At 47.1% G+C, this 26265-nt stretch overlaps 1 protein-coding gene across 2 annotated transcripts; it reads right to left on the reverse strand.

Annotated features, from left to right (window-relative positions):
- Window positions 1-10470: 10470 nt before the first annotated feature.
- On the reverse strand, window positions 10471-24222 carry CLSPN (claspin). 2 transcript variants are annotated; one of them, XM_063418989.1, is made up of 25 exons: window positions 23927-24222; window positions 23062-23191; window positions 22108-22562; window positions 21639-21803; window positions 20936-21025; window positions 20655-20727; window positions 20293-20401; window positions 19369-19913; window positions 18722-18913; window positions 18115-18308; window positions 17534-17736; window positions 17299-17363; window positions 16697-16902; window positions 15954-16114; window positions 15632-15858; window positions 15322-15436; window positions 14559-14640; window positions 14161-14255; window positions 13440-13604; window positions 13225-13346; window positions 12835-12962; window positions 12440-12542; window positions 12276-12358; window positions 11927-12088; window positions 10471-11745 (listed from the first exon to the last, which is right to left on the reverse strand). In XM_063418989.1, exons 1-25 carry the CDS (start codon window positions 23963-23965, stop codon window positions 11632-11634), a joined length of 4023 nt encoding a protein of 1340 aa, XP_063275059.1. In that variant the 5' UTR covers window positions 23966-24222; the 3' UTR covers window positions 10471-11631. The 2 variants fall into 2 exon arrangements, with proteins under 2 accessions (XP_063275059.1, XP_063275058.1); XM_063418988.1 differs by having other exon boundaries at window positions 21639-21806.
- Between the last annotated feature and the right edge of the window lie 2043 nt (window positions 24223-26265).

A 26265-nucleotide genomic window follows, 5' to 3' on the forward strand; every position in this document is an offset into this window, starting at 1 on the left:
TCTCTGGAGGGAAGAAGCATCACTGCCAGCCCAGCCCCATTCCTGGCCTTGCTCCATCCTCATCCCCAGCCCCAGCTCTCACGCACAGCATTCCACGGCCTGCATTTCTCACAGGTTTTTCTGGGGAAAACACCACTTGAAGGCTGGGGAAACGGCAGAGGGGGCTGGATCCAGGTGACCCTGGTCCCCATTCCCCAGCCCCTCTTGGTCCAGCTGCCTGATGTCTACCTGTAACTCGAATTCCTTTTCAATCAGAATCAAAAGCAGTGGCAGATGCGCTGTATTTGGTGAAAAATGCCAGGAATCTGCAGCCAGATTGGATTTCAGAGGAGCTGTGAATCCCAGGGAGGCCAGCCTGGAGGTCAGAGCCTGCTCACTGCAGCAGCTCCCAGCCCCAAAAATCAGCCCGTGGGTAGCACCGGAGGAGGAGGAGGAGGAGGAGGAGGAGGAGGAGGAGGAGGAGGAGGAAAGGGCTGCAGGGCCAGGGAGCCCAGCGGAGGTGTGATGAGCCACCAGGGATGGGGACATTGGGACACGCAGCAATGTCACCCAGCGGGGACAGAGATCCCCCTTGCCAAAGCACTCATACTGAGGAAGAATCCTCCTCACTCTTTGCTTTCCTAAAACCGCCCCAAAAATGGATTTCTCTTGGCAGGGCTGTGCCAGGGGAGCGGGGCTGGCTCCCGCTGACGTTTCCTCTGCCGAGCCACAAAAGGGGAATATCGCTGCCGACTCCACCCCTCCCATCAGAGCGGGACCCAAAAATCACCATTTCCTCTTGGCCTGTGAATCACTAATAAACTCCAGACAGAAAGGTCCGATGAGGAAATTGTTTGGGAAATGGGAAGGACGGGGGAGGGACGGGCGCTCGCCGCAGCCGGTGCCTCCGGGTGGCTTTGCCCCTCGGCGTCACCTCCCAGAGCCGCGGGCGGGTCCCCGCCTTGGGCTCCTCAAATCTGCTCCAGCCACGCTCCCAACCCCGCCTGGCTGCAGGCAGAGCTCTCCAGGGAAGGATTCGGGGATGAAAACCTCGAAGCATATATTTTTTATTTGTGTCCCCTGGCTGTTCCGAGCCCGCGGCGCGCAGGGAAACATTCCCGCGGGATCCTGGCTGTGTGTCCCTGGAAGGGACATTAATTGGTCATTAATTGGGGAGGGGATGTGCAATTTGTGCTGCAGTCCCGACCCCTCGGAGCCGCGGGATCGTCCCCTCCCTCCCTGCCCATGGAGCGGTGATGCCCCCGCAGCTCCCAGCACCCCCCAAGGGCTGCACACTTGCTCTGACTCAGAAAGGCTCCACATTTGGACCTCATAACGCAGAAAAAACGTCAGGATTTTGAAATTTCAGCCTTGGACCCAAATCTGATACATTCCAGAAATGCTTTAATTTATCCCTTTGTCACAACATTCAATAAAAGGTTTCATTTCAGCTGCGCCGCTTTGATTAATAACTGTAACAGATTCTAACCTGAAGGAATCCTCTGATATTGTGTCCATGGAAATTAAATGTTTGATTGCACATAGTCAGGATTTTCTGATGTGGAAACAGCTCCACTAGAAAACATTGAACAAGCTCTAATCAAGAAACACTTTGAGTTATTTTTCCTTCACCTATAACAAGTCAAAACATCTGTTAAAAATTAAATCAGAGCACAACTGGCTAAGAAAAAAAATTAAAATTTGGGGTGTAAAATGAAATGACTGTCCATGTTGAAGCCAGGTGGGATGGCTGGATGTTGGCTCAGCACTGGTGCAAGGAACAGGGTCCCCATGGGGGTCCCACAGCCCATCCCCTCCTGCCCTGGCATTGTCCAGGTGCCACTGTGCTTGTCCCTGTGTCCCTGTGAGCTCCACACCACCAGCACCTGCCACAGCTACCTGGGGATGGTCACTGAGGCAGCAGAAGCCACTTGGCATCCCCATAACAAAAAAAAAAAAAAGGAGCAGAAGGTGAATTTTGGGCTGACAAGGATGTTTTCCATATGCTTGAAATCCTCTGTGCTTGAGTAAAAATGGAAATACTGGGATTTCCATTCTCTGGGTATATTTTCCTTTCTCTTTCTTCCACTTCCACTTGGCATGGCAAGGGCTTCACATCTCCTTAAGCCATGAGAGAAGGCAGACGGATGGGAAGGAAGAGGGAAAACCAAAATCCCATAAGAATTTGGGAACTTTTCCACGGGGATCATGGCTGGCAACCGCTGCTATCCCAGCTGTGCCGTGCCACAGGTGCCCCCGTGCCAGACGGGGAGCGGTGGCACATTTTTGAGGTCAGAAAGCAGAGTTTTCACAATTAGAGCGGCATGCCAAGATAAACCCTCACTTCCTGGCAGATCCATTCCCAGCAGCCGCTGTCCCAGCGAGACGGACCCCGGCGAGGGGCTCTGCTGGCGGGAACAGCCCGGCAAATTCTCTCTGCATGGGTGAAATTCCCTCTGCTACCGAGGTTATTATCTCCCAACAGGAACCAACAATATCCTTTCATTTAGGCACTAATTCGAACAATGTGCGCCGGCCGGGGGAGGAAGGGCGCTCGCTGCTCCGGAGCCTTTGAAAAATCCAGGCAGGAGCCAAAGCAGAGGGAAAACAAAACCCTGGGATGATGTGAATGGCTCAGCAAGGCAGGGCAGGGAGCAGAGCTGGTGCTGGTGCCACAGGATCCAGCCGTGATGCTGGAAATATGGTGCTGCCAGTGCAGGGCATGGCACAGGGGCACACAGGGCACCAGGCACCTTTGTGCCAGCTGCATCCAGGGAATGTCATCCTTCAGGATGTGCTGGAGCCAGGAACTCCATCAATGGGGATTTTGCCCTCCTGCTAAAGTCACCTTCTTCACTAAACCAGTGTGTTCAGCCTCACGATTCCAATTCCTGTTGGGCAAAAGGGTGCAGTAAAAGACTTCTAAACTTTTTGTACCACAAAGCTCACAGGAGGCATCAGGAAAAGCTGGAGCATGTAACAGAATGGTGAAAACATCCCAATTTCTGTTTCTCAGGAGCAAACACAGCAGGGGAAGGGAGCCCCCACCAAGTCACCAAGTGGAGTTTTTCTACCTCACTCCAGCACCCCGGAGCTGGTGGCCATGTCCCACGGGCTGTGCCCACCTCACTCCCTGTGGTTTGTGATGGGATCAGTGTGGTTTGGAACTGCTCTTCAACAGGCATCTCTGCTGGCATTGTCTGGCAGAAATATCCCCATCCTCATTCTCATCCCCACTCCCATTTTATTCCATCCCATTCTCATCTCCAGCCTCGTTCCTGACCTTATCCCCACCTCCATCCCTATCCAGGTGCCTGCAGGGATGCAGCCTCCCATTCCCCCTGGCTGTCTCAGTGCTGATCCCTCCTGGGCACACCTCACGGGGGTTTCCAGGGGAATATGGGGGGATTCTCCCCTATTTACTCTTGGAGTGCTGCTGTTAGGAATATTTGCTCCCGTGTGGGGACAGCAGGCGCGTTCCTGACAGGGATATCAGGAACATCATCTAATTGATTACATGGGAATCGCTGCTGGTGGAAAGGGAAGCCCTTGCCTTGCTCTCAGTGAATTAATTTTGCTTTTGCCATTCTTGGCTGTGCTCAATTAATCTTGTAAAAGTGATAAAATTTTAGCTCACACTTCACTCACGGGGTACCAGGGAGGTTGGTTAATCACATGAATCATGGAATATCCTGAGTTGGAAAGGATCCACAAGGATCATTGAGTCCAGCTCTTAGCCCTGCACAGGACACCCCAACAATCCCACCCTGTGCCTGAGATGGTGCCCGAAGGTTCTGGAGCTCTTAGCCCTGCACAGGACACCCCAACAATCCCACCCTGTGCCTGAGATGGTGCCAGAAGGTTCTGGAGCTCTTAGCCCTGCACAGGACACCCCAACAATCCCATCCTGTGCCTGAGATGGTGCCAGAAGGTTCTGGAGCTCTGGCAGCCCTGGAGCTGTGACCATTCCCATGCCCAGCACTCTCTGGGGGAAGAACCTTCTCCTGATATCCCACCTAATTCTCCCAGCGATGATGGGATGAGCTCCACAAGGAGTTTTCACGGCCACCCAGCACTCAGGCCACGCAGGAGCCACCATCCCACCGGGATCACCCCGGCGCTGAGCGGGACTCGGGGGTGCTGTCCCCGCCGGAGGGACCGCGGCCACCAGGATGCAGGATGCTGCTCCGGGAGCTCCGGGAGCCTGGGCTGTGCCCAGACAAAGAGCGGCGGCCCCCGGCAGCTGGCGAGGGGGGACGTAATCCCACAAAAGTCCTGCTCCGGGGGGCTCAGCGGGAGAGGAGAGGGACACGCCGCCGAGCCCCCGCCGCCCAGCCCCGCTATTGACTGCCTAAACAGTTCTTTGGTGATTACAATGTAAATATAGCTTTTCATGGAGTAAAGGCCTTTTATGGGATCCACACACACTTAACCACTTAACCCCGGCGACAAAAAGAGCAGTGAATGAGCTGTTTAGAGGCTGCTCGTGCAGAAAAGAGGGGCCTGAATAGGATTTGGGGATCTCTGTGTATCAATTGCTATGCTCTGGGGGCCCTCAATGGGGCTTCAGCGTTCGAGCATGTGCCAAAGGGCTCCGTGGGTACGGGTGGGGTGTCAAAAAAGAAAAAAAAATAGAAAGAGACGAAAAAAAGCAGCTGCTTCTCTTTAATAAAACAATGATTTATTCATAGCAACTTAGGGAAGGGGCAGGGGGACACAAGGACGTGCCAAATTGATGCTCATCCTGCTCCACACTCCAGAGGGGCTGGGAGGATGAGCCTGCCTGGGGAGCAGGAGGGTGGAAACTCCCGGAGCAGCCCCTGGGGACCTCTGGGGCAGCCCACAGGGACCCCAGAGCAGCCCAGGTGGCAGAACCAGGTCCCGCCGCAGCCCCAGGCAGCTGATAGCAGTGTCCCCGTGGCTCCCCTTCCTCACCCCAGGCACTTTTGGGGACTACATGAGCTGGAGGGTTGGGGACACCTCTCTGCTTTCCCTCTGCCACAAGGACGCCTTTGAGGTTGGTGTCATCCCCAGCCCAGGTGCTGCAGTGGGGCCAGGCAGGGCTGGCAGGAGGCTCAGCCTGAGATCCCCCATGCCCAGGATTGAGCATTTTGGGCTGGGAGCAGGGAACAGTGCCCAGGGCAAAAGTCAGGGGTGCAGGCACCCCTGAACAGCCACTTGGCATCTGTGGCAGGAAAGTGGCATCTGAGGGACACTGGTGGGTCCTGTCCCCACTTTGTGGGGCCACAAACGGGATCATACCAACAGGCTGATGAGGCACAGACCGAGTCTGGCCACGGCCCTATTTTTAGGCCTGTGCAGATGGAGGGATGAAAGCGGAGGGGGAGGCAGGGCAGGAATGGGAATGAAAGACAAACAAACGCCAAGCAGATGTTGGGAGCAGGGCTCTTCCCCTTGCAGGATGTGGCTCCCGGCAACAGCGGCTCAGCCAGCCCCAGCCCCAGAGCTGGGGACTGTGGGGGACCAGGGCAGAGCAGAGGGGGCAATGTCCCCTTCTGGCCATCCCCCATTGCTGGGGGTCATGTTGGTCCTCCAGGGCAGTGGGACACCATCAGCCCCGTGCCCTCAAGAGAGGCCTTGCCAAAATTTGTGTGAGGATTTTGCTGTAAGGTCCTGCACTTTCAATTAAAATCACCCCTTGGCCACCGTGGCTTTAGGGAGTGGATCCAATGCCTGGCTCACATGCCAGCCCGCCAGCACCAGCCTTGCCAGCCTGGGGTCACCACCAGCACCACGATGGGATTTGGTTTGGCATCTCCAGTTTCCATTCAAGCTGTGTCACTCACAGCCTTTCAGCAGGAGCCATGGGCAAGGCCCAGCCACTGGGACATGTCCTAACCCTCAAGACTTGAGCTGGGTGCTGGCTGAGGGGCTCCAAACCCAGCTCCTCCAGCCCTGCCTTTACCCCTGCAGATGTTCAGGGGTCTTTGCCAACCACCCTGATGCCATTTAATCTTCTTCTCCCTTTGGAGCGTAGGGGAGGGACAGAGCGACCGCTGTGGGTGGGGCTGGGGCTGGTTGCAGTCACACCTCAGGAGATGTAACCATTCTTTGGGGCTGGTGTCACCCCAGCTCTGAAGATCACACACCTCAGCAAATCTGCAGGTGGAGCAAAGGACACCCAAAGCAGCCCAGTGCTGCTGTGAGCTCATCCTGAGTGCAAAATTTGGAGATTTGCACCGCCAGCATCGCCCTCACATCACGCAAAATGGGGACCACATGGAGGGTTTAATTGAGTTAATTATCTTCTTACAGCAGTGGCCAGATGGGTTGGTGTTGCCCTTGGCTGGAGGGTCTGTGCTGGCACTGGAGGAGCTGGGATGTGCATCCTGCTGGGAATGCTGGCTGTGGTCACCACGGCTCTGCCACAGGGATTGGGATGGGATGGGATGGGATGGGATGGGATGGGATGGGATGGGATGGGATGGGATGGGATGGGATGGGATGGGATGGGATGGGATGGGATGGGATGGGATGGGATGGGATGGGATGGGATGGATGTCTTGGATGCCAAAGCCTCTCTGTGGATCCTTGACTGGGAGGCTGCTGAGAGGGGCTCATTGAGGCACCCCAGTGCTGCCAGCCAGGGGGCTCAGGGTGTCTCAGTGACCCCCAGCCATTTCCCTTTCCAGCACAGTGCCAACCTGGAGCTGGCACTGGGAAAAAGCCAGCCCAAGTGGCAGCTCCTGAACTTCACATTCCCAGGCACAATTAGGCCCCTCTGCCCCATCCAGGCTTACTGAGGAGGAGGTGGAAGGAAGGAAAAGTCATTTTTTTTCTCTAATGTGGTGGTTATTTGGGAAAGGTTGAGGGTTTCCTTCAGGCTTCATGTAAAGCAGGACTGTGGAAATGCCACCTCTGGATCCTGAGCTGTTGGAAAGGCGGCATTAAAGCCTTGGTGGTTAATTATTCTTCCTGCACAGAAACGAGTGTCTGTGAAGTGGTAGCTGGAAACTGCTGGGCAGTGCAGGACGATGCTGCAGGGCAGGGCTGTGTGCCCCTACAGGCTGAACCTGGCCTGTCACAGCAGCCACAGCCCTGCCAGGGTGGAGTGTGAGCTCTGGGCTCTGTGCAGCATCCCCATGGCAAAGGTGAGGCCTGGGGTACCACAGGTGGCTTTCAGGCTGTGAGGACACACGTGGACTTGCCCCTCAGATACTGATCCCCTGTAGCCAAGTGCATAAACACCATCAAATATTGAAAATCAATGGGCCACTGCAAGGGAAGCAGCACAGAACGTGTTGCATGAAAACAGCCCTGAGGAGCAGAGAAAAATATTAGCTAAAAATAAAATTAATCTCTTGCAAAGCTGTAAGATTTTACTGATTCCCCCTCCCCCCACACACACCCTGCAATCTTTTATGTCGTTTTCTTTAATTACAGCTGGTTTAGATCTCTGCTGCCTGGAGAAGCAGAGCTGGAGTCAGCCCTAAATTGGGCTTCTGGATGATACAAGAGAAAATAACAACCCCCAAGGACTGAACGTCTGTCTGCACGGAGCACGCGCGGAGCTGGAATTAATATTAATGACTAATAGTTAATACAGAATGAAACTTCTGCCTTACAGGTCACCCACTAAACCCTGCAGGTGCCACAGAGCTTTTTCTGTGCCATGAGCTTGTCTGGGCTGTGCACAGGCAGGAGCAGCCCTGGTCCTGCCCTGGGGCACAGGGAGGGTCACTGGTGGGGGCTGCTCCAGGTTCAGCTCTTGGCAATCAGCAGCAATCAGTGTCCAACCCATTAGTAACAGAGGGCTCTCGCTTTTAGTGCATTTCTTTTCTATTTCTGTATGTCTTTGCATTATCTGTCCCCTTTCAGCCATCCGTGCTGCTCTCCATCTCCTGTTTTTCCAACAAGAAGATCCAAAGGAGAAAAAACCAGACACCGAAAAGAGTTACCTGCTCTGCTCCTAAACCCAACTAAAACATTTATTTAGGCCCAAAACCCCACCCCACCCATCCCTGGGGAAGGGATGCTCCAGTCAGTGAGCAGAGTGAAAGCCAGGGAGGGTAAATAATTGTGACATGGCTGCTCTGGAAGACACCCCCGTGGGTGCCTGGGGCTCTTTTTGTCCTTTAACCCTCATAATGGGTCTGGGACAACTGATGAGAGGCCCGGGACAGATGAGGTGCAGAGCTCACATGGTGAGTGCTCACCAAACCTGCTCCACGCTGCTTTTCATGTGTCCACTCCAACATAATTTTTCACACGTTGGAAATACAGATGATTTTAGCCTGGGTCCATCTGGTTTCCCAAATAACCTGTCTATTTGATAAATAACATAAATTAAATTAGACAAGACAAACAAATAGTTTTTTTTCTCTCCCCTTTTCAGTCTCTCGGCAAAAAAGGGAAAGAAAACATAATTCAGTGAGTGCCTTGAGCCCTGAGGAGCCGTGCAGTGGCGGGAGCTGGGATTATAAACGTGTCTGCAATGTCAACCTTTACCACTCACCTAAGGCCACTCCTCCCTCTGCTTTTAAGTCCTTTTTTAAAAATTCCCCATTATTATTTAGGTTCCCAAAAGCTCATTCTCTCTGCAAACTCAGCAGATAATGCTGTGTATTAGCAGCACTGCTCTTATCAAGGCTCCCGTGGTCCAGTCAAGGATCAGGAACTCAGAGCCTGTGGGTTTTATTCCTCCTGTCCCCTGTGTGGGAAAGGGAAACTGAGGCACAGAGAGGTGCTGTTATTAGAGTTATCCAACTCAAATAAAAATTTTGGGCTGCAGCCACTTCTGCATCAGAGTCAAACCCAAACATCACTGATCACAGCTCTCAGCTGTAAATCCTCTGAGCCATCCCAAGGCAGTTAGGGGAGAAAAAAGGGAGGGAAGTGGAAAAAGGGGAATCAGCTCTTCTTTCCGCCCAGGACAGCCCTGCAGACAGCATTTCACAGAATCACTGAGGTTGGAAAAGACCTCCAGGATCATCGAGTCCAAGCTTTGAGCAGCCTCTGCTCACGCTGAGCTGCAGCAGTGCCTGGATGCAGGAGCCTCATCCCTCAGCACCCTGAGCCGTTCCCTCCTTCCCAGCCCACTCCTGGCACTTCTAGAGCAACCAGGAGGATTTTCCTCCCCGTTAGCACAGCAGCCTCACGTCCATGCCAGGAGAGGGGAGCTGAATCAATACCTGAAAATGAGAAGGCAAAGCTGAGTTAATGTGCCCGACAGGAGCAGGGGGCAGCCCTGGAAAAGCTGGAGGCAGGAGATGGGAGCAGGGCAGGAGCACAGGGGAGGGTCAGGCTCAAGCCCCCAGCTCTGGGCATGGTCTGGCACAAAAAGAGCAGCAGCATCTCAGCACAAGGCTCCACTCTGGCTTTGATATTCCAGCTCCCACAGGACCTGTGCCCAGCCTCCTCCCACTGCTGCCTGGCATGGAATATGGAATTTTTAGGGTGCAATGCAGAGCTTCCAGCAGCAACTCACAAACTCTGAAGTACTGCAAAGGTGTTGTGGGGGAAATGCAATCAGAAACTTTCCCATTCCGTGTATTTCAATTTATAAGGCTTTTCAGGCTCAATGGAATTTTTTTACCCTTGGCTCTGGAGCAAGGAAAATGTATTTTAAAGGGAAAATTCTACAGGGAAAGCAAAATAAAAGCCATAATTATGGCTAGTAGTATGTGCTGAGAAGCCAGGAAACCACCAGGACTCAGTCAACCCTCTAAAAATGCTCTTCAAGCTACCACTTTCTAATGCAAAAATGTAGCAATTATAGGTCTCTATAAATTTAATCCCTTGCAACGCCAGAGCATGGAAAACTGCAAGAATTTCCCCTGGAGTCAAGACACAGTTTAAGCTTTAATGATTTTGCCTTGCCCCTGTGCCACAGCAAGCACATTCTCTTGCTGCGCTCTAGTGGCAGAGCAGGAGCAAAATTCAGGGAAAATGCTCAAGTTTAGGGCTTGAAAGTTTTTACCCAACAAATCTGTGTTGAATTAGTTCAACTTTCATATCAGTGAAACATTGATAAAGAATTAAGTGGATGTTCAGAAATCTTTTAGCTACATGGTCCTTCAAGGAAAGTCTGATAATGGAGGAAATGTCATTCCTCTTCCCTAAACCTCCCATCCCAAATCCAGGTACAATAATCATTAGAATTATTATTCTAATTATTTCAGTGAACTGAAAGACACTTCTTAAGACAAGGACAAAGTTTTGTCTAGGAACTAAAAAATCCAAAACCATTGAAGCAGGAAAAAACCGTATTCCTCAGGCCAAGGATTTTATGCAAACCCAAGTGGAAGACTTGAGGAATTGAAAATCCACACTCCAATAAACACAAGGGGTTGTTTTTGTTGTATTCCAATATTATTGCAGCTGTTCCTAGTGAAGGGCTGAGTTGTGGCTACAAAAAACCAAGGCAGCAATGAAAAAATGGACATAGAAATAAAAAACACTGGGAAAAAAAAAACCCAAGACATGTATACAACTGAGTGAAACCCTATAAATGAATTCTGACTCCAAAATTAAAACCATGTTTTATTGTAAAGTTGCACTTGGATTAGTACCATAATTCTTTATAACATACTGTACAATAAAATATTTTACACACAGCACACTTGGGTGTGTGCTCAAGATGTTACAAAATTTACAGCTCAGACACTTCAAAGGAGTTGCACATCAAGTTTGTGACAGTCCAGAGATGTTTAGTCCTAGAGCAGGACCCTGTGGCACCATTATCTGCTCTCCAACGTGTTCAATTTGTCATCACAAATATCAGGAATGCTGGACACTGGCTCAAGTTTCTCTCATTGTTTAGAATAGTTGAGAATGATGGTTCCTTACACATTCCCTCATTCTAGAGCAGCCCTTTCCTCAGTGGCTGCTCAGCAATGGTTTCTCTTGGATGAGAGCAGCTTCCATGAAAACAGAATGGATGGTTAAAGATAACCTGAGGCAGCCCCAGCAACTTCCCCCACCAATGCAAATAAAACCCCCCAAAACTCCTTTTCCTCCCCCACACGTTACTCACATTTTTCCCTCTCCACACACACATCCATCTGCAAGTTTAAGGACATCAACAGTAATAAAAACTTGGAAAGAATCCCTTCTCATATTGCCTCAGAAGAGACTGGTACCCTTTCCACCAAGTAAACATTTCAAGGATAAATTAGAGCTTCTTAAAAGGCAAAGCTTAATAAATGCTCAACGTGAAAGAAAATAAGACACTGGAGGGAGCCACAGCTAAAGCTTTGTGCTGCAAGTGTAAACAAATGTCCTGCCATGGCCAACACTGCTTCATTCTTCTCCCAGAGCTGTAGAAATTCCTCTTTTATTGTGCTTTCAGCTACCTGAGGTATTTTCTTGTCACATAAATGGCATTTCCAGGTGGAACTGATACCTCTGCAGCACCTGTGAGGACAGCCCACAGCAGTGGGAGTTTCCTTAATGCTTGGGAAAGACCAAATCAGCATTTCATTCCAAACCAGGAATGGATTTTGTGCTCTCATTTGCCACAGAAGACTGAGAAAATCCAAAGCACAAAACCACTGCCTGGAAATTACTGGAACTACTTGTGAAAGAGGCAGCACCCAATTTGCTTCCCTGCCTGGTGATTTTTGGCAGATTGGCAAAATAAACTGCAGCTGGTAAAGAGAAGACAGAACCTTTGGCTCCAAACAGGAATATTCAGCTCTCCAAGTACTGGAAAATGCTTCTGCTTTGACTGGTTTCCTCTGAGCTTTCCACCCTGGGCCGCTTTGCTGCTGATGATATTGCTGCAGAAGGGCCTCTCTTCTTCACCTAAGGGCAGTCAAATATATTAGAATACACAACATGTCAAAAAAAAGTCTAAAATCTGAGTTATGAGAGAAATATTTGGTGTGAGAGCACATAGGGGATATTTAAACCAGCAGTGCTCTTGGCAGATTTCAGTGCCTGTATATTCAAATAATCTGGCAGCACTTGCTACCCAAATCTTTACCTGAGGTTTTGATTTCTCCTTTGCCTCTTCACTCTTCTCTGGTGAAAGTGTATGAAAGACAAAGTTCCTTGAATTTCGAGGGGCATTTGGATTAAGATCTGACATTGCTGCCAGCTTCTGAAGGACAGCTTTAGGTCTGTTCAAGAGTGACCCATTTTTTATCTGAAAGGCAAAGAAAAGCTGCATTAAACCACTCTCAGGAAAGAAGGCAGGTTGCTTAGTAAGTTACTCTTCAAAGAAAACATTCTTTACTCACACATTACAACAACACAAACCAGGAGTGCTCAGAATTCAGGGGCAGCTGACTTGGCTGTGTTGGGAAATGCCATTTTTGAGGATTGGTACCCACCTGGATGTCACTGGCAGGTTTGAAAGCCTCAAACGGGTTCCTGGGTAACAGGGTTGTGTCTTGTACCACCACTGCTGGGCTGGCTGGCAGAGACATGGGGGAAAGATCAGTTTTTGAACTCTTTCTTTCTCTTCTATTGTCACTCCAATAAAAATCAAGCTCACCTTTCCTCTGCAGGGACTTGGCAGTCACTTTTTTTGCCAGCTTCATGAATGCGCTGTCTCCACCAATTTCTTCCTCCTCTTCCTGCTCTTTATTTTTTTCCTTCTGTAGCAGAGAGAAGACAATTGAAAAAAATTAGTATTAAAAACGGACATTTCATTCAGTATTTTAAGTAGAGTAATTCTTTTCTTTATGTAAATTAATTTTTATTTACTTTCTACTGTAAGAGGTTATTGTAATTTCTTAGATACTTCATCATCCTTGTTCTATTAATGAACAGCATCATGTTCAGCTGAGAAATCTGACCTCATACTGAAGTTTAACTTGAGGAATGAACAATTTCACATCCAGCAATGATACAGAGACTGAGCAAGCCTTTCTAACAGCTCACCAGTACCTGCTCACGAAGCCACTGCTCTCGCTCAAATCGCTCCTTCCTCCACTTCACTTCTGTCTCATCAAACTCTTCATTCTCCTCCTCGTTATCTGAATCTCTCTGAAACAAGTCCATCTGGGAAGCAAAATCTAGGCAACAAAACAAGGTGGTCAGCTCAAAACAAGGTGGTCAGCTACCAATTTTGAAAATGGAGGCTGGTAAAAAACAACAAAAAAGAAACAAAAAACCCAAAATCAATCAAACAAACAAGGCAAAAAATCCCCAACCAAACAAAAAACCAGAATCATACCCCCTCCCAGTATTGAGGACCAGTAAATGCTACTTCACACACACACACAAGCTCTGTTTTCAATCCTTGTCCCCCTCTATTAACTCTGGAGCACAGGTCACCTATGTTTTTCCATCTGAACCTCCTGGTCCTGCCCGGGCCGTCGCTGTGCAGGTCCCCATCCAGCAGGTACCGCTCCTGGTACAGGCGCAGCTGCCGCTTGTCATCGTCCAGCATCGCCTTCCTGCCAGCACAGCACACAGGGACACCTTAATCCAGGGTCTGTCCCACAGCCAGGGCCCCACACACCCCCAGATCTGCTGATAAAGGCACTGACATGTGGAATTTCTGGATTTGGTTTCCTAATTCCGCCTCGTTTGGGAGCTCCTCGTCGATGATCTCCTCTTCGTATTCGTTCAGGTCTTCGCCGTCGTACTCGTCCTCGCTGCCCACATCACTCCCTGACAGCTCTGCCTCCTCCTCCATGAAATCCTGCAGCTTTCTGTGAAAAAAAATGAAAGAGTTCAGTTTGGGAGCATAACAGCCATCACACAAATCTTCTGAAAGCAAGATTTAGCTTTTGACATGAAACACACACATTTCCTAAGGATGCATCGTAATTTCTCATGTAATTTTTGGAAACACCAAGCTTTGAGTTCTTGCACATTTACACAAAAGGCCTGACACCGTGCACCACCCCAAATCATTGTCACCCACCAGATTCCAAAGATGATGCCAATAATTGCCAGCTCTGTGTTTTACTTGCTAGAACAAATAAGATCTTAAGACATAAAGAATAACAACAATATTCTTGCATCCCTTTTTTTAGTCAAAAAAATGTTGCACTGCTTTTATTGTGACTTTTTGATTTCCATCTATAATGAAAATTATTATGGAAATCATAAGCAACACAGTTAAATTCATGCAACATAATAGCACCAAAGTAAAAAAATCAGACCATATAAACATCTGCTGGAGAGGGAATGATTCCAAACTAAATTTCTAGTGCTATTAGTATTCTATTCTCTCTGGTAATTAAGATTTTAAAAAATAATTACAGTTTTTTCTTCAAGCCCGGTCTATGTCTCAGAATTTCTTCTTCTTCATCACTCATTTCTGCCTCTTCAGCAGCACTATCTTCACTTTTTTCATCCTGTCAAACAAAGTTTTCAGAAATAAGGATTTTCTGAGAGTGGATTGCTTTGTAATGACAGATTTGTCTATTCTTCAATTAATAGGACACTAAAATATCAGGTCTATTCCAGTGGATTTGCATTTTTCACTGCATCATTATGTTAAAGAAATCTTTAAATGATCCAAAGTTTGCACTGAAAAATGTTTCAGTAGCTTGTTATGGAAGTTGTGGTACTTTGCATTGCTGGATACATTAAAAACCCAGAAGATAAATGGAATTATCCCTTTTATCCAGCAGCTGCCTCGCTCCCTCACTTCACACCTCTTCACTTGCAAAGGCCTCATCATCTGTTACAAGCTGAAAACCACCAAGTTCTTCTTGTTCCTCCTCTTCTTCCTCTTCCCTAGGGAAAACATAAATGGGAGAAAGGAGTTTTCAATTTACCTCCAGTAAATCAAGGCAAAATTTCAATGGACATTCAGCTGCTGTTAGGCAATTCCCTGTGAGTGCTCAGAGGTACAATCTGCCAGCAGCATTCAGCTATAAATGCCCTAAATCCCCATTAGAGTTGATGTTTTAAGACTTCAGGCCTTCAATTGCAGAAACCATGGGACAAACATTAATTTCCATTGTTTTTTACCCCCTCTCAAATTCCTCTTGCATCCCCTTAACTTTCCCACTTATTAAGCCCCACTATGCTTTTTTCAGGCAGCCATTTCACTTTCCAATTTACTCAATAAAAAACTCCAAGTATCCAACTTGACATTTGGTTACAGCAGCCCAGAATAGACTCCAGAAGTCCCACTTTTAATCATCTTTTCTCAGTTTAATAAAAGTTCTTCACTGTTTCTTTCACTATCAGTGAAAGACAAAGATTTCCTCTCACAGTAGCTGTGGGAAACAGTTTATGCTGCCAATTAAAGAGTAATTGCTGAGCAATTTGCAATATTCCTCCCCTTCACCTCCAAAGCAAAGCACACTTTCACTGACAGCAAATTGATGCTAAACAAGAAAACATTTCTAAGAGTAAAACAAGAGAGTTACTAGAATTAACTTCAGTAAATTTTAGGAAAGCAATGCTAACCTGTCTGTGGGAAAGGAGCCTGAACAGAGCTCCAGAGCCTCAGCCATTGGATCTTCTATGTCACTGTATTTTTCTGCCTTGGAAGACACTGAAGAAGCCCATGTTGGAGAGCCTGCTACAGAAAGAAATAAGAACCCAACTTATTTCTGCTCTTAGAGTGTCAGAGAACACCCTAGAAATAAAACTGCATATCCTCCCAACAAAGACAAAATTCCACACATGGCATCAGTGCCACAGACCTGAAGTTACCTCAGCTAAAAATTTTTACATCAAGTAAGCAGCAGAGCTGAAAAGAGAATTCAGGACATACTCTGAGACACGAATTTTCCTGAACAAAGATTGAGCAGTTCCTCCATGTTCTGCTTTTTGATGCTGCTGGTGTTTGGCACGTGCTGGACTTGGCTGCTGAACTGTCCAGAACACAGGTCCAGTAACTCATCCATGTTGGCATCCATGGCATTCTCATCCATGCTGGCCAGTGGCAGCTGATGCTTTGAGGACTGGTATTTATTCCTGTGTTGTCCAACGTTCAAGAACCTGAAAGAAAGGCTGGAGTTAGGAAACTCTTGCTGGTCTGCACATCCTATTTCTGTGAACAGGCACAGGACACCATCCCTTACCCCATCACTCACCCATCTGCATCGAGCAGCTGGCTCTGAGTGTCATCTTCCAGGGAAAATTGAAATCTTGACTCCCCAGCCCCTGGAAATAAACTCTTGGGCTCAGGAGAGGCATTATACAGGTCCTGGGAATCTTCTATGGGAAGAGAAGGCTCAGAGGTCTTTCCCGAGCTCTAGTCAAGGAATACAAAAATACATAAGTTTTTTAGCAAGCTTAAATTTAAATGCAAGGGGCACTGGAACAGACTTCTCAGAGGAGCTGGGGATGGATGCTCCATCCCTTAAAGTGTTCCTGGCCAGGCTGGATGGGGCTGGGAGCACCCTGGGACAGTGGGAGGTGTCCCTGTCCATGGCAGGGGATGGGATGAGAGGAGCTTTGAGATTCCTTCCAACCCAAACCATGCAGGAGTCAAATTGTGTCCATGCTGCTCCAGTATACCACAGGAATTCACAGATATCACATATTGTGTAGCCCATGTAACCATTCTTAAAAACTATTTTTATGATGCATATATTTTATATATAAATGCCAGATAATAGTATCTTTTCTTTGATGCTTTAGAATATAAGTTCTGTAATGTGATTTTTATCCATTCCAATGTGGACACAAACCCAAGGGGCAGTTTGCCCTTCTGAAATCTTACTGATACCAAAGTCTGGTTTGATTCTTTTGATAGATCTGACCATCAGGATAAAATACATTTATTTACTTCCCACTGGTCGGTATAACACACAGCCAGGACTGAGAACCTCACCTTGGAAGTAGAGCTGATAAAACTTGTTTTGAAGGAAGCTGGGGAGGGTGACCTGAACCCCCCTGCTGCAGGTAAGAAGCTCCCTCCCCTGGAGGCCTGTTTGTTACAGGGCTGGTAGGAAGGGATCATGGAGCCAATGAACTCAAAGCTGCTGTTGTGGCTGTTCTCCTTTGCCAGTGTTGGGAGAGAAAATGAATCATCATCCTCTGGAAATAAAAAAAAAATAGTGCTTAACTTTTTGTGTGTGTGTAATCCAGTAAAACCTCAATGTAGTATTTTTCAACACTGACACCTTGCAAAAAACTTATTTTGTGGGCATGTTGGATTTCCTTCTTCTCACAGGATGCATATTCCACTTTTTTACTTATCTTAATGATTTCTGACATTTCATACCTCTTCCAGGATTATTTTGAACAGTATTTTTTCCCTCTGGTTTTTTCAAGCCCACCCATTTTTCATCAATCTAAACTTTTAACATCATACTCTATAACTATATACAGGTGACGAAATAACAGAAATACTGAATACAAATCTTTAATAGAAAATTTTATATGCACTAAGTTAAAAAAAGGCAATTATCTAGGGCAATAATTCTACTTTACCTAACTTAGTAGGTCCTTTGTCTACAGTTTCTTCCATTTCCAGTTTTTCATCAGGAAGAGAATATCTGCAATTCATAAAAATTTTTTGCTAATAAATTTAGGATGAATTGCAAAAAACACAAGGTAAAACAAAAATACTAATAAAAGGCATTTTAAATAAAACATGCTGTTTTACACACAGGCTGTTCCAATTTAAAATTTCTCAGTCACCACTTCTAAGGCTTGAATTACTTACCCCATTTTTGAGGAGCTGTCCTTAAAAAGCATCAATGTAGACTCTGTTGAAGGATGTTTTAGAACAGAATCACCATGTTCAGACTTCTCCAGCTTTTCTCCATCAATTGATTCTTTGTCGGTTTCTTTATCATCATCTCCAGTGTGTTTCTCTTCTGTATCTTCATTATCTTCCTCTGCTTCATCAAGCAGGAATTCTGATTTCTAAAAAACATCCCCAAACACAGCAGAGATATAATGATTATTGTCATGGCAAACCCTACCCCAAGTGAGGCCCAGCCAGCAAGGAGGCAAGGATTTATAAAAAGAGGAAGAGACATCAAAATCTTTTAAATATTTCTATTTGGTTTTAACAGTGTTTAGACAAATAAAGAAAACACTCATGAATTCAAGGTTAGACAATCCAAACCCTGAATATGCCAATTATAGCATTTTTTTAGCTTCTAGAGGAAGAATTCTTAGCAATTTCCCCAATTAGTTGTGTACAAAAGTCACATTCCATTGGGAAGAGGAAGAACAGAGAAGCTGATGAGGTTATGGAAAAATAGAAATATTAGGTTATAGGAAAAATTGCATACAGACCTCGTGATCACCTTCTTCTTCTTCTTCCTCCTCCTCCTCCTCAGACTCATCTGTCATCTCTTCCTCCTCCTCCTCTTCCTCCAGCATTTCCTCATTGTCCAGCTTAAACAGCGCGTGCCGCTTCTGGCGCTCCTCGGTCCTGCGGATCTTCATGGCCTCCTGCAGCTTGGCCTTCAGGGCCTGGAGCTTCTCACCTGCACAGGAAAGGATTCAGGGAAGGGTTTGGGTTGGAAAAGACCTTAAAGTTTACCCAGTTCCACCACTGCCATGGGCAGGGACACCCTCTACTAAACCAGGCTGCTCTAACCTGGGCTCGGACACTTCCAGGGATGGGGCAGCCACAGTTTCTCATGGAAGCATGAAAAATTTAAGGAACCAATCACAAAGATCTGATTGAGGCTGTCCTACACAGGCCACTGCTATTTAAATAGTCTACCAATTCTTTTTTATTAAAGCAGGGCTATCCATTAGGGGGAACATACACAGTACTCTTACATACAGAGATCCCTTCCCTCTGTATTTTGTAGGGCAGCATTGGGAAACAGAGCATGAGAGAGGAAAATAAAAACAAAAGTGTTGTCCAATTCAATCCTTCTCCCTCACCAACCTGGCTTTGTGTGAACTGTTTCCTCCAGGCTGTCTGCAGCCAAAACTGCTGGCACCACGTCTGCTCTCAGCTCCTCTTTGCCATCAGGTGTGGTTTCCTTACGGATAATGTTCATGTTTATGGCCCGTTCTGCTTTGCATTTCGATGTCTGGAGAGTGTGCTTCAAGAAACGTGCTTTCAGGGCTTCTAGTTCTTTAAATACATATTAATCAAATCAATGTGATAGTGTGTAAAAGCACTGATTGTTAAAAGTTGTAGTAAGAGTAGGTCTTGAGCTTTTTTTGCCCCCAAAGTTTAAAAAAAGGATAATTTAAAAGCTAGTTTAAAAGCTAAATCTTGAATACCAAAATATTTGCAAACCCATTCTATTTGACTAATAATAAACCACCACAAAATATTTTTGCTGTAGCTTGCATTTAATTAATGCTAGCTAATATTAAATTATCTTACCATTGACTACCATTTGTCCACAAGACCTCAATTCACTTCCAGCCCAGCCTCCCAGGCAATTCTAAATTTCTGTTAACATGTCTTAAAGAATCCACACTAGTAAGTGAATGTGCCTGACTGTTCCATCACCTATAAATTTCTGAATTTACCAGCCAAGCTCAGATCAACACTGCTTAGGGCTACAACACAAGTGATACCTTTATTGGAATCAGCTTCATCGAGGTTTATGAAGGATTCCTTGTCAGAGCAGATTCTTGGCTGGATGGACAGGTCTATTCCCAGTTCACGAAGTTTATCCAGCTTGGATTTCCTCACTTTTTCAGGTTGTGCCACCAGTCCAGGGCCCATTTGTTGACTGCTTGTTTCACCTTGTACATGTGGTGCTGTTTCCTCTCTTTCCATGAGGGCATCTCCAGATGCTGGAGGAATTTCCCTCTCCTTTTGCTCATCCCCATCAGTGCTCAGGCAGTTGGAGAGCTGCTGTTCCTCTGTGTTATCATCACTTACAGTCCCTTTAACTGCATGAGAGTCCTCCCTGTCCTGCTCAGCACAGTCCTCTGGCACGTTCTTCCTCTCAGCAGCAAGAGGCTCAGTCACAGCAGCATCAACATCTCTGCCCAGGTTCATTTCTGGTTCAGCAGCTGCTGATTGATCACCTTGAACTGGCCCATCTTTGCAATCCTTGCTCAAGTTCCCAGTGGCTGCAGATTCTTTGTTTAGGGGCAGCTGGTACTTAGAGGACCTAACAAAGGCAGAAAGAAACCACCCATGGTTAGTGTGAAAGGGCTGAGGACAAACTGAGAGCAAGAAACCATTTCCTAATTATTCTCATTAATGTGTAGGAGGAGGTGAAGGACAGATTATTTGGGTTCAGCTTAAATCCCATTAAAGTAACTCTGCATCAGCAAGTTCCTTCCTATGAGTTCCTCCTGGCCCTGATCACTTCAATAGTATGACTCTGTCAGGAGAGCAGTATTGCCTGATGTTAGCAATTATATTCTCCTAATTTCCTACTTTTATGGATTTAAAAGAGCCTAAGAAAGTCTAGTTATCCTCAAAAGAAAAGATAGAGATGCTTAAAGTTTATGAAAAAAATGGATGAGGAAGGTTTAAGTCCTTACTTCAGAAGGGCCATGGCATTTCCTTGACATGCTGGTCGAGGTCTGTTCTTGAAGAATTCATGAACACTTTTGGCCTCAGGCACATGATATGGGAGAGACACAGATGATTCTGCCAGAGAAAGATGGTGAGAGAAGATTTAAAACATCATCTGAGACCTTTATCTGATAACAAGTATCTTTATTTTCATTAGTTACAAAAGTACCCTTAGCAGATCCTTCAATAAAAATGGTCTTGTACCCTTCAAACCTCAGCAAGTCATGTTAGGTCAAAGAAGGCTCTAACCTGGGTAAATTCTTTAAATTTGTCCTCTGAATTTCTGAACAGTTTATACCCCTTTACACATAAAGAATTTAAGTTTTACCTCTAATAAGTCGTTGGGTCTCACTGTGCAGTTGTTTAATGGCTTCTTTACTTAACCTTGCTGCTTTCCGCTCCTTAAGGGGAAAAAAGAAAAAAGGCTTCTGAAGCCAGGAAACAAAACATGGGGTTCTTTGTCTGCTTCTTAAATAGCTTATTTTTCCCTTCCAAACAGAAAGGAGTTAGGATCCAGTTTAAAAAACAAAACAAAACAATACTGTGCATACAAAAACATTTTAGTCATGACAAACAACAATACAGAGCTTTAAAAAGATGAAGACTCACCTTCCTTTTTGGCTCCTTTAATACAGGCTCCTCATTCTCCTCATCAAATACATGTTTGTAGCCTTCATCATCAGGAAAACGTTCTTTGTTCTGTGGAGCACAAGAAAAAAATTCAACGATTTCTATCGATACAGTGGCACTTTCAAGGGCAAACACATCACAAATAACTGTACAGAACTACCACTGGTCAGCAAAGCCAGCAAGTGTATTCATAAATCAGCACAAACCCCACACAAGGGCGGATTAAAAAGCTCCTACTCCAGCATTATCTTTTTAACTTGCCAGGACAACATTCCTCCATCATTAAAAACAAAAAAAACCCAGGAGGATCTCCTCTCTTCTGCCACAGCAGTACAACTCCACCATGGTTAAAGAGAGTTTTAGAACCTGCTCAGGTACAAATTCCTACTAAATCCAGTAATCATGGAATGATTTGGGTTGCAAAAGACCTTAAAGATCATCCCATTCCATCCCTGCCATGGGCAGGGACACCTTCCACTGTCCCAGGGTGCTCCAAGCCCTGTCCAAGCTGGCCTTGGGCACTTCCAGGGATCCTGGGGCTGCCACAGCTTCTCTGGGCACGCTGTGCCAGGGCCTTCCCACCCTCACAGGGAACAATTCCTTCCCAATATCTAATCTAAACCTATTCTCTATCAGTTTGAGAGTTCATTTACAATAATTTTGCATCACAGTCAGCTGGTACCTTGTACTGTTTTATTTTGTTTTTCACAGATGCTCGTATGGATTCCAGGGACTCTTCATCCTCAAGGGGTTGATCATTCTCCTCTTCCAAGCCATTATCAAAGAGGTCCTTGTCATCCAGAAGACATCCACTGTCATTGAAGGGAACCCTCTCACCACCATCCACCTGCTTCCAGAAGAATAAAATATTCATGTGATTCCCTTCAGAAGATCCCTTTGGTTCTTTGACATTAACTTAAAATGGCATTAAATCATCAAGGGTTAGGTTTTGTACTTCCTTGAACTGCAAATTTAATGTATTGAACTGAAATGAACCTGCAGACTCTGCAGGTTAGACTTGCATGGTGTTCCATGGATCCCAAACCTGCTGCAGGAACACAACACTGAAGCTTTGGAACAGAATAACCACAAGCAATAATAAATTGAGTTTAGTTGAGAAATTATCTGAGGTTTTCTGCCAAAATACTCACCTCTGCCACAGGTTTCTTTGCTTTTCTCAGCTGTTTAATGGACTCCATTATTTTCTCCTTCTCCTTCCTTCTTCTGGATTTTGCTACAGCTTCTTTTGCTGGCTCCTCTCCAACATCATGCTTATGTTTATGCTTTCTGTACTTTTTCACAGATTTTAGAGGTCTCTCCTCTTCTAGGTCACCCTCAGGCAAGCCAGATGTCCTGCCTGTTTCAAGGTTTTCAATCTGGTCACCAGTGTCACTGTCATCACTGTCCAGCAGAGCAGGGCGGACCCGGTGGGATTTCTTGTTCTTTTCAGCAGCAATATTCTCCTTTTCCTCCCCATTTTCCTTGTCTCCACCCAAAGCATCTTCCTGCACAGATGAGCCTCCATCCTCCCCCTCTTCACTCTCACTGTCCTGAAGCACCTTCTGGTTTTTTGCTTTTTTACGCACAAAAATTTCCTCTTCTGAATCTGGCAAAACACGTGGAAATAAAAAAAAAGGAAGGTGCCACAAGTTAATTAACAAACAACCAAATTTACATCGGTTAAATGTGGTATATGTCATCACCTACAGCAAATGAGCTTGAGCTCGACTTTTCAAAATCCACTTCTCCCCAGAGAACAGCATTTAATTAACCCAAATTGATGTAAAAGGTTTCTAACCTTTAAAAAAAAAGAGAAGGCTGAAAACCCTTCACTGTAGTGTCTTGCCTTGAAATAGTAATGAAAATTACACTAAATAGATTAAACAAAACAGGAAAGAAAGTGAATAAATAATTAAGACATATCCCATTCAGTCCTTTTCTTTCTGTAGCTCAAAAAACACTTCAGAGGTTTAAAGATGCTTGCTCCCATTCCAAGCAACAGAAGTTTGGATTCCTACAGGTCAAGCAGTGACAACCTCCTAAAAGGTATTTATGAAACAAAAAATGTAATGTTGGAGAAAAACAATCCATGGAGTGTTACAGACCTCTGTCCTCAAAGGACACTGCGCCCTTGCCAAGGGGACCAGGGGAGGTTGTCTCACAGCTGCCCTGGCCACTGTCAGAGTCGCTGTCCAGGGGTTTCTGCAGGTCTGGGTTTAAATCCACCAGTGAAAGCTACAAAGCAAAATATGATTTTTCTTAATGGGGTAAATATTGTTTATGGAGTCCTGATTGCTGCCATCCAAATTCATTCCAAAGCCTTGGCTAAACCCTCACACACGATGAAATCCACATTCATTCTCCTTATAGTCTAACTATCAATGCTGGTATTTACATGCTTATTAATATTTATTATTATTGACATTTACCATGTTTATCAATACAAATGACTATTCATACTAATACGTGCGAGTTTGCACATCAAAAGCACAACTGACATTGCCTGATGTGACTGTATTCAGAATGACCGAGCTTAATTCGTTATTTTATTATTTATTTATTTTTAGTGAGAGCCGTCACCGCGGCCCCAGCAGCCCTCCCAGCATGCACCGCGCCCGCGGAGACCGGCGGAGTGCGGCCTTCCCAGCGTGCCCCGCGGCCGGCAGGGCGGAAAAAGGGGCATGCTGGGAGTTGTAGTCTGCAAAGAGGGGCGAGACCGGGGACGGCGCGGGACCGCCCGTGAACAAGGGCGGCGGGCAGGAGTGGCTGATGGCTTACTGGCATCGCCACCGGCACTGCCACCCGAAAAGACACCGTACCAGAACGGTTACTGGAACCGCCACCTCCCTCGCTGTCCCTCACGGGCCTTCCACCTCGCCGAGGAGCCGCAAGGCCGCAGGCACTCACGAGCTGCCTCCGCCGTCAGCAGCCGGCCGGCCATGCCGAACAGAGGAGAGCAGCAGGACTCACCTCAACAGGGCCCTCCGTTGTTACCGGTAGCGCCGCCATGGCCCGCCCGCGCTCCCGCCGCCCGGGGACCGCTTCGAGCCTTCGCGCGCTGCCCTGGCCCCGCCTCCGCCCGGGATCATCCAATGATTGCCCAGAACAGCTCCGCGAGCCCCGCCCCTACCGCCTTGATGGGCGGGGTTCCGTGAAGCCCCGCCCCTCCGCATGAACCAATCGCGGCTCCGCTCTCAGGCCGCCCGCGCGCACTATTGCGCCGCCTGGCGGTGGGGGTGCCCCGGCGCCCGGGCTGAGGCGGGACCGTGAGGGGACATGGGGGAACGTGAGGGGACATGGGGGACCGTGAGGGGACATGGGGGACCGTGAGGGGACATAGGGGAACGTGAGGGGACATAGGGGAACGTGAGGGGACATGAGGGGACATGGGGGAACGTGAAGGAACATGAGGGAACGTGAGGGGACATGGGGGACCGTGAGGGGACATGGGGGACCGTGAGGGGACATGGGGGACCGTGAGGGGACATGAGGGAACGTGAGGGGACATGGGGGACCGTGAGGGGACATGGGGGACCGTGAGGGGACATGGGGGAACGTGAGGGGACATGAGGGAACGTGAGGGGACATGGGGGACCCTGAGGGGACATGGGGGAACGTGAGGGGACATGGGGGAACGTGAGGGAACATGAGGGGACATGGGGGAACGTGAGGGGACATAGGGGAACGTGAGGGGACATGAGGGGACATGGGGGAACGTGAGGGAACATGAGGGAACGTGAGGGGACATGGGGGAACGTGAGGGGACATGAGGGAACATGAGGGGACATGGGGGAACGTGAGGGGCTGAAAAGGACTGTGAGGGACCGAGACGGTACGAGAAGAGACGCGAGGGGACGTTGGGGGCGGAGGAGGGCGTGGGGGACTGAGAGGAGTCGTGAGGGCACCAGAGTGGTGAAGGACCAAGAGGACTCGTGAGGGACCGAGAGAGGACGTGAGGAGAAGTGAGGGCTGGAAGGGGCCATGAAGGGCCCAGGGATTTACAGCTCTGTCAATTACCGACATTGTGGGGACGGAGCTCTGCTGCCAAAACATTTCACGTTGTTTCATGGGTTAAACAGAGCCTGTGTTTCGTTTTGATCTTCGGGATATGCTACATGTCGTGTCTCTGGGTGACCGTGCGGGTGAGAGCACACTAGTCGAGCTCATGGATATTAGATACACACAGCTATTACTGTCAGCAGTGTCCTATTTACAGAATAAAATACACGCATTTTCCATTGGCTGCTCTACAGACATACTCTGAGCCAACCCCACTCATGATAGATGAATGAAGGCTCGAACCTTTTGGGTAAATTCTTTCAATTTCTTTCAATTTCTCCCTTGAATTTCAGAGGATTTAAGATTTACCTCTCATAAACCATCAAGTCTTATTATGTAGTTGTTTAACAACTCCTTTACTTAACCTTGCTGCTTAACGCTCCTTAAGGGAAGAAAAGAAATGCTTGTGAAACAAGAAAAAATTACTGAAAATACCTAAATCAATGAAGAACTACTCAACAGATGCAAATCACTTCATACTTCACAGATTTCACAGAATATTCTAAGTTGGAAGGGACCCACAAGAATCATCAAGTCCAACTGGAAGGTGAATGGCCCACACAGGGATATTCTAGAACAGAGTCAATCCAAGTATGAAAATATTCTACTTTATCCTTTTTTGCTACATTTAATTCTGTAGTTCTTTTGCAAGTAGCTGGAGTGGGAGCCCTAAACTGGGGTGAGCATCAGGGACCCTGATCTACAATTGGGGTATTTGGCAGTTTTTTCATTATTATAGTTATTTTGTAGAATATACTGCTACAGTCAGGTACGAGTATTGACCTTCCAAGTCACCCAGTGGGAATCTGCTATCTCTGAAGGTATGTTCAGGGGAAAAAAAGTGTTTGGGTGTGTTTTGGTCAGTTTTTGGGGTGTTTGCTACCAGCCATGGTTTTGTCAGGGACAAGAAGCAGAGGGACTGATCTACCATGACAGTTCACATGGAGCCAACAAGCCTGAGAACAGAGGAAGTGAGAAAAGCAAATATCCATGAAAGCCACCACAAACACCACAGTTCTGCTTTCTTCTAGCTGCTGCAGGAACTACAGTAATTATTTTAATAATTGGTGTTTAGTAACAGGGCGACAGATGCTGGCTCTGCACAAACCTCCTCAGGGCTGGGCTTTCATTGCTGCAGCAGGAGGAGAGTCAGAGTCAGCTGGCAAGAAAAAGGTGGCAGAAAGATTGGCCTTATTAGGTAATTTCTGATCCTGGGTTGTTGCTCATACCTGGCACACAGAGGCAGGCAT

This window comes from Prinia subflava, chromosome 24 (assembly GCF_021018805.1).
Source record: "Prinia subflava isolate CZ2003 ecotype Zambia chromosome 24, Cam_Psub_1.2, whole genome shotgun sequence".
Lineage (NCBI taxonomy): Eukaryota > Metazoa > Chordata > Aves > Passeriformes > Cisticolidae > Prinia > Prinia subflava.